Genomic DNA, 8,796 nt, shown 5'->3' with positions numbered 1-8,796 from the left:
TCCCTTGCTGGAGGCTAAAGGGAGTCCTTGATCTAAAGGAATAATTCTTCGGTCAGCTTGGTAGCTCATCGGGAGGCCTCAGGAAAGTGTCCTTGCAAGGTGGGCAAACCGCGTTCGTGGGAAGTTATAGCTGTTCAGCAGTCTCAGGGTGATACAGGAATAGTGGTCATTTTGGCACCATGAGGGAATGAACTTTCATCCTCTTCCAAGCCTTCTGGGTCTGTGGGCATCCCTATTTCAGGGTCTTTGGGCACAGATATGCACAGCAGGGATCAATGTTCTCCTCAGAGTTCATCCTTTTGAAACAGGCCCAGGCTGGGTCTTCAGTGTCTTCTCTAGCCCTCCCTATGGTCAGACAGTTCTCTTAGCGCCAAAGCATCCTAGAGTACACCAGCAGGATTTAGATGGCAGGGATGGTGGGAGCTCTCAGTAATTCAAGCAATCTATGGAGGAATAAATAACTATATTCTGTGATGAGAATCTTCAATAATTTTAAATAATCACAGCTCTAATTTATAAATAAATTATGACTTAATTAATATCCTTATTTAAATGTGAAGTGCTCAGACCTTATAACCAATGTTTTTAGTGATATCACCAAAACGGGGTTAACAAGGGGACCATCATCGCCTTCACCGTCCCCAAACCACCATTATTATATAAACAAATCACTCCACGTGAATTGCTATTGTATATAATATACTTATCTTCGCCAGGTGGTTTGTTGGTAATGTTAAACCTCGTTGAGAAATTTTAAGAACCGTGTTGTGTGAGCTTAAAAAAATTTTTCACTCTGTGTTTTTCTCTACTTTTGGTCCCTGTCCCCCCTTGCGTTTTCGAGGGGCCCCAACTTGGGAGAAAAATTAAAACATAATAATTCGGATATTGTCATAACTACCAGGATGCCACATCAACCATGTGGTAAGTGCCGGGTATGTTGTCATGTTATGAATGTTACTCAAGTGCAAATTCCGTCATCTGCAGGTCGATGGTTCAAACTAAATACTGACACCACATGCGATTCTAAAGGAGTGATTTATTACATCCAGTGTCCTTGTCTCAAAATATATATAGGACAAACAACTCGTAAAATCAAAACCCGCATTATAGAGCACTTGAGCAGCATTCGCACTGGACGCATCTCCGCCCCCCTAGTTCCTCATTGGCTGAGTGAATCACATACGCTTGAAGACTTATGATACACAGTATTGATTCACATAAAACATTTTGAAGGCGATCTTTCTAAATTATTAATTCAGAAAGAACAACGTTTTATATACAATTGGCATACACTTACCCCAGAAGGTTTAAATTCCGAGATCGAATGGTCATTAATATAAAGGATAGCAATGAGGTCATTTTTTCTGGTTGATCTCATATCCGGTTTGGTCTAATATAGCTTTTCCGGTTCTTTTCCTTACAAAATCATTATCCTGGGCTCAGAGCTTCAGTCTTCCCAACACTTTGGTTAGGTCCAGTCCCAGTGAGCCAGTAATAGGTATGTAAATTTATTGAATGCATTGATAATATTTTCACGATTGAATAGATATAACTACATTATAATTAATTTAGACCTTTTTTAACAATAGTTGAGTTAAAAACACATTGTTTTTATATATTTCTTTCAGTATCAATGTCCCTCCCTGACGAAGACACGAAACCTGGGTCAAAGGGGGGACAGGGACCATAAGTAGAGAAAAACACAGAGTGAAAAATTTTTTTAAGCTCACACAACACGGTTCTTAAAATTTCTCAACGAGGTTTAACATTACCAACAACCACCTGGCGAAGATAAGTATATTATATACAATAGCAATTCACGTGGAGTGATTTGTTTATATAATAATGGTGGTTTGGGGACGGTGAAGGCGATGATGGTCCCCTTGTTAACCCCGTTTTGGTGACATCACTAAAAACATTGGTTATAAGGTCTGAGCACTTCACATTTAAATAAGGATATTAATTAAGTCATAATTTATTTATAAATTAGAGCTGTGATTATTTAAAATTATGGGAGCTCTCAGTAGCCATTTTAGATAGTGGCTCTGCCAGGGGCAGGAGTGTAGATTGCTCCTGCCCCGGTTTACCGCTGGAGCATCAAGGCTTTCAAGGTAGGCTTTCTAGAGGTCTGGGAGGCAGGAGGAAGGTGGGATGTTTCAGGGTCAGCCAGGACAGGAAGTGGGAGGAATCCCTCCTGTCCTGGATCACTGCTAAACCACCAGGGTTTATGGCGAGCTTGCCTTGCTGTACGAGCGCCCCCCACTGCGATCCGGCATCCCCCCCAGCGAACCGGCATCCTCCCCCCCACTCACGTTGCCCCCCCTCCACCGCGATCCTATTCCCCCCCCCCCCGAGCACGTCAATGACACTTCCTTTACCCGACTTGGCACCAGTGCCCGAAGATTCTTCCTCTTCTGGTCTGGTCTGGGCTGGCTTTGAGCATTTGCGCATGCTCAAAGCCTTCTGGTCTCGCTCTCAATCTCGGAGAGAGCGAGACCAGAAGGCTTTGAGCATGCGCAAATGCTCAAAGCCAGTCCAGCCCAGCCCAGCCCAGCAGAGGGAGGATCTCCAACGCACCGCCCAGCCCAGGCCGCGCAAGAAGAGGGAGGATCTTTGGGCACCGGCACTGCTGCCAAGTTGGGTAAAGGAAGTGTCATTGACATGCTCGGGGGGGGGGGGGAAGTAGGATCGCGGTGGAGGGGGGGCAGCGCGAGTGGGGGGAGGATGCCGGTTCGCGGGGGGGGAGGAAGCCGGATCGCGGGGAGGGGTTTGGAACAGCGTCGGATTCCTCAAAGGGGGGGGAGGAGAATGGAGCAGCGCCGGTAGCCTCTGGGGGGGGAGGGGGTGGAACCAATCAAAGCAATTTCCCTTACTTCCTATGGGGAAACTTGCTTTGATATACGAGCAATTTGGTTTACGAGCATGCTTCTGGAACGAATTATGCTCGTAAACCAAGGTTCCACTGTATATGGTATATACTCATGTATTGAAGCAGGTATAAAAGTATACTCTATCGACTGAATCTCAGTGCTTGTTTTATAAAGGGGCATAGGTGCCTACTTTACTTCTTTACATAAAATCTGACCTGATATAGACAAATTCTATAATACAAATTATGTAGCATTCTCCAAACCACTCTACAAGTAGTGACATTAATTCTTGGATTAGTGCACATGACAAGAATAGCAATATTCTGGTCAAAGCTTCTGCATTTCATTATAAATTTTGCAAAGGCAGAAAGAAATGAGGAACTCTTTAAAGCAAAATATGCCAAAGTTGCACAAGTAAATGCATGGTTTCTCAGTTCAAAACCCTCTTCCTTAGTTTTGGGCAGTTGGACAATAATGGAATATTTAGAGCAGTAAGGCAAAGAAAATAAATGTTCTTAATAAATGATCTCAGTCATAGCAGCAAAAGTCATAGGCAAGCAGCGAGTGTGCAGTCTTTCCAGAAATGTATACATATTTATTAAAAATTGCTGTGTCTGTACAGTTTCTTTTGCCTACCCCTGAATATTATGTAAAACGTTGTTTTGTTAGAATAACGTAAAATATCAAGTTGCTATACATAACCAGTCCTACATTTGTAGGAGAGTGGGGAGATGGATGTATTCAATACTGCATCACTACTGTAAGGGCTGTGTCTACGTTTGAACTGGCCATCAGATATTCTCAAAATGTTTATAAGCAAGCACCTAGCTGTACAAGAATATAGTCTTTCATTCAGGTCTTATTTTTCTAAGCTAGGTCCACCAAGCATTATTCAGCGTAAGCCTTATAACGCTGTACATCCTGCAGAGATTCTCTTTGCTCATGATAGGACTTTTCATTTGCAGCCCAAGATCGGAATACATTTCGTTCTTTAAACGTCTCTTCCCCTAACCGTGCCCAATCATATTACACAATGTTAAAACCTGTAAACAAAAAATAAATATACCAAAAACCATTTGCCTTAAGGAATCTCTTTGAAATTTAAGACATTTGATAAACCATTATAACAAAGTCCATAAGTGTAAATGCCAACAGAATTCTAAAAATATTCTATTCCAGTGCACAACCATTCTCTAAAACAAGGCTTTGATCATATAATTCCAGGACATTAAAAGAGCACACTTGGTTAATACATGGCTTTTAACCCTTGGGCTACAGTTCTGCTACTTAATAAAACTTCAATCCAATTCAGTCATGATGAAGTATGTATTCTCTCGCAGATCGTTTGAGAGTCCTTAGTTTTCCAGATATGATGTATGTGCTGAAGATGCTCATAGGTTCTTTGGCTTATATTCAATGCAGGGTGGACTTCACTTATTCCAGATTCTTCCATTAAAGACAAACCACATATGCCAAAGTATGCATGCAATGCATCTGAAGGAAACAGAGGGGAAGAGGAGAAAAAAACCCAAACACATAAGCATTAAAACAAAATGCTCTCTTGTGTATCCAAGCAGCTGTAAAAGTTTTTCATCAAAATGTTTCATTTATTTAAAAATATTTATGTATTGTGCTTTTCATGCAACCATTACAAAGTCATATTCTAGAACAGGGGTGTCCAACCCGCGGCCCGCATGCGGCCCCACTTGCGCTCGAGGACAATGCAGTGTTTTCCTTCTGCCGCCCCCAGCTGTTTAACGTCTTGCCGGCTCCCTCCTCCGTCTTGCAGCGTTCACTCAAAGCTGCGGGCAACGGCTCCTACGTGCCTCCTACGGCTGACCTGGAAGCATTCCCTCTGATGTCATGATATTGGCTAGTGTTAGTGTTTGCGCGGCCCCAGAAAATTTTTTTCGGCCAATGCGGCCCAGGGAAGCCAAAAGGTTGGACATCCCTGTTCTAGAACATTGCCCCTTCTAACTATTTAATTCCTATTGAGTATACATATAGAATAGCAAAACTATTCATGTCCAAATGGCCTTAATGAATGAAACAGAAAATTACAGTACTTTTGAATTATTTTTTTGCCTCCAGTGAATACACATTTAAAGTGAAGTTGTTCCTCAGGTAGGGTCACCATATTTGCTAAGTCAAAAAAAGGACACTTGGCCCCACCCATACTGCCTTGCCCCAATCCTTCCTCCCGCTAGCCTTGCCCCTAAACCACCTCACCCCCCCAGCACAGCCTCTCTCTCTCCACCCCCCCCCCCTCCCACCTGGGCCATCCTGGAGTCAGGTATGGTTTTTGTGAGTCTCTTCTGTCCCCGGTACCTTCTCCGGTGCTGCAATTTAAAAACTTTGGGCAGCCAGCAGTGTTAGCAATGTGATCCTTCTGCTGTTCACCTGCCAGAAGTCTTCACTCTGCAGTGTCCCACCTACGCAGGAAGTGCTGCAGAATGAAGGATTCCAGGGCAGGGCAGAGCAGAGAAAGAAAGAGAGAGAGAGCAAGAAAGAGAAAGAGAGAGATGAATTCCAGCTTGTAACTACTCTGAATGATTTTCAGTACCCAACAATCTGAGATCTATGCCCAGGTCTCTGCATACTAGTGCTGCCCAAATTGATTCACTTTCTAAAAAAAATTGGAGTCACTGATTCAGTGAGTCCTGACTCTTGACATTCATCCAGGCATCCTAAAGTAGCAGCAGCAGTGGCGGTGACCGTATTGGCAGAAGCAACGCGGTGAACAGGCTTCTCCTGGCCTGCTCTGTCACTGATGATGCAGCAGAGGGAAGCCCTGGTGGGCAGGCAGTGAGAAGCCTGTTCTCCACACTGCTTCTGCCAAGTCTATCACCGCCACCGCTGCTACTTCAGGAGGCCCAAAGTGTGAGGGGGGGAGGGAGGGAGGTGTCAGTTGGGAATAGGAGGGATGGAATACTGCTGCATAGGGGGATGGGAGGTAGGGATGAAAAACTGCTGCATAAGGGGATAGGAAGGAGGAAAGCTGCTGCACAGGGGGGGGTGAAGAGAGAAGAGGAGGGAGGAAGAATTGGTGGAGATGGGATGGAGAAAAGGAAGGGATAGATGCTACAGAGGTAGAAAGGGGTGAGAGGGAGATATCCTGCATATGGTAGAAGGGAGGGAGACATGCATGGCGAGGGGCGGAAGAAATGTTGGACATAGTGTAGAGGGCAGGGAGAGATGGTGCACATAATAATAGAGGAGAATAGAGAGATGAGAGAGAGAGAGCAAGAGTGAGGTGAGAGAGAGATACATGGTAGACAGTAGAAAAGAAACAGAAATATTGGATATAGCAGTAGAAGGGAAAGTACAGAGATGGAAGATGTATGGTGAGCACGGAGAAAGAAGAAAATGTCAAATGGGCAGGAGATCCTGTTGAGTGAGATTAACAGAAGACAAACAAAAACCAGAGTCTTGGACCGACATGATTTGAATAATAAAATGACCACACAACAAAAAGTAGAAAAAATAATTTTATTTTTTGTGGTTACAATATGTCAGATTTGAAATGTGCTGGTGTTAGACAGTGAGCATGAACTAGGACCTAACAGAGAGGAAAATTTTTTTTATTTTGTTTACACTATAGTGCCGGCATGGGGCTGGAGAGGGCAAAGGGAGCTGCGGTGTGTGAAGACAGTCTGCAAAATAAACCCACCAGGATGTTTGAAAGAAAATGCCCTATCGGGCGGGAAAAGTGATTTGAATAGGCCAAATCGAATAATTTTTCCCTGGATCAGGCAGTACTACTGCATACTCTGAGAGTCGTTCCCCTATCTTGAGAGGAACTGTTCTGGATCTGGTATCATTGTGTTTTCTTGAAAGTTGTAGCAGTACGAGAATCGGACGCCTGGCTTCGCCTGGGCCCTGAGAACCTCTGCCTGGATCCTTGGAAGGATCTCAGAGGTGGTTCCTCCCGAGTACTGCCAAAAATACCTGGAGCCACAAAAATTAGAGCACTTTGAGCTTCTAGAGGTTCTGTCCAGCAGAGATTTTGGACAACGATCTGCTACTGTTCCTTACTGAACAACATTTGTCCCATGAAAGGAAGTCTGCTGAGAGTAGCTTTGGAGGTGAAATCACCAATCCATTGTCTGATCCAGAGCATTCTGCGGGCTGAGATTGAAAAAGTGAAAACTTTGTTTATGACTTTGATGATGTCGTAAAGAGCATCCGCCAAATAATCCACCCCTGCCAATAGGAGCTGGGGCAAAGGCTTACTGCTCATCAGCTCAAGACTCCGCACCCTGGTATGATAGGTGCATGTCACAAAAGAGGTCACTATGGCCACCTTGATTCCTAAGGCCAAAGCCTTGAACTGCCTTGAGAACCACATTCACTCTGTGATCCTGCATATCCTTTAATATCATGCCTCCCTCACTTAGCAGGGACATGCATCTGGTAACATGTGTTACCAAGGAATCCACCTTGGGCTGAACGAACAGCTGGTGACACTCCTGTACCATCGAACACAGCTGAGCCATTATTCTGGCTACTTTAAGGGATCCTTCAGGAGCATCCCAATGCTCCATGACCAATACTTTGATATCAAGATACAGGGGAACGAAGAATGGGCTCTCACTCTGCTCATAATAGAGCAGAGGGGACCTGCTGGGAGTCCAAGTTTAACTCCCAAAGAGAATCAGTAAGAAGATCCAGCAGAGCAAAGAGTTTGAACAGATGGAGGACCATGGAATCATTCCTTTAACTGAGGGCCATCACTGGGTCTAAAGCACACACACCTATCTGTGACTCTGCATCTCCTGACGGAGGGCACGCCATGAGACAGTAAGGGCATGGTAAAAGTCCATCCTCTGAATCTCCCTCAGAAAGATTCCCTAGATCCTGGCCAGCCTCAGACAGCGAGACAGTCACATCTTGGATCCCCCGCCCTCTCGTGCACCTTCAGGTGTGCTGCCAGTCTTCCCTTTGGAATTTCAGCAGTCCTGAAAGGCTCTCCATGTCAAATTAACAAATTCCAGAGAAAATGCCACATTAGGCAGTGCTGAGTCTCCTGCAAAGGACTCCAGCTTACATCTCTTGGGCTCCGTGGCCTCCACACCATAGGACGTCCACCATTTAGGGACTTAGAACATAACATAAGAACGGCCATCTCCGGATCAGACTCTAGGTCCATCAAGTCTGGTGATCCGCTCATGCAGAGGCCCAGCCAGGTGTGACCTGGCGAAAACTTAGTCACCCGTATCCTTCTATGCGTCTTATGAGGAGATGTGCATCTAACTTGCCCTTAAATCCTAGAACGGTGGGTTCTGCAGCAACCTCCACCGGGATAGCATTCCAGGTGTCCACCACTCGCTGTGTGAAGCAGAACTTCCTGGCATTTGTCCTGGGCTTGTCCCCCCTCAACTTCAGTCCATGACCTCTTGTCCAAGTCACATTTGACATCGTAAATAACTTTTTATCCTGCTCTATCTTGTCGATTCCTTTTATTATTTTAAAAGTATCAATCAGATCCCCTCGCAGTCTCCTCTTCTCAAGGGAGAACAGTCCCAGTTTTCTAAGTCGTTTTTGTAGTTCAAGTTCTCCATACCTTTTACCAGCTTTGTTGCTCGCCTCTGCACCCTCTCCAGCAGTTTTATATCCTTCTTTAGGTAGGGAGACCAGTGTTGGACACAGTATTCCAAGTGTGGTCTGACCATTGCTCTATAAAGCAGCATTATGACCCTCTCCAATCTACTCACGATTCCCTTCTTTATCATGCCCAACATTGTATTTGCTTTCTTTGCCACCGCTGCACATTGTGCTGACGGTTTCAGGGTCCTATCTATCAGTACCTCCAGGTCTTTTTCTTGTTTGCTCTTACCCAGAGTTGCACCTGACATGCTATACTCGTGCTCCTTGTTCTTTCTGCCCAAATGCATTACCTTGCATTTTTCCACATTAAACTTCATCT

General features: G+C 44.7%; 1 protein-coding gene across 3 annotated transcripts in view; it reads right to left on the bottom strand.

Annotated features, from left to right (window-relative positions):
• Positions 1–3,437: 3,437 nt before the first annotated feature.
• Positions 3,438–8,796, bottom strand: part of PGGT1B (protein geranylgeranyltransferase type I subunit beta) — an 85,197-nt gene continuing 79,838 nt past the window's right edge. For all 3 annotated transcript variants that reach the window (XM_033929082.1, XM_033929080.1, XM_033929081.1), the window contains exon 9: positions 3,438–4,364. In XM_033929082.1, coding sequence (XP_033784973.1) covers positions 4,183–4,364 — 182 coding nt within the window. In that variant the 3' untranslated portion in view covers positions 3,438–4,182. The remainder of the gene's footprint in view (positions 4,365–8,796) is intronic.

Source organism: Geotrypetes seraphini, chromosome 1 (genome assembly GCF_902459505.1).
Source record: "Geotrypetes seraphini chromosome 1, aGeoSer1.1, whole genome shotgun sequence".
Classification (NCBI taxonomy): domain Eukaryota; kingdom Metazoa; phylum Chordata; class Amphibia; order Gymnophiona; family Dermophiidae; genus Geotrypetes; species Geotrypetes seraphini.
Note: the sequence above shows the minus strand (reverse complement) of the source record. Positions and strands in the feature narration are given on the sequence as shown.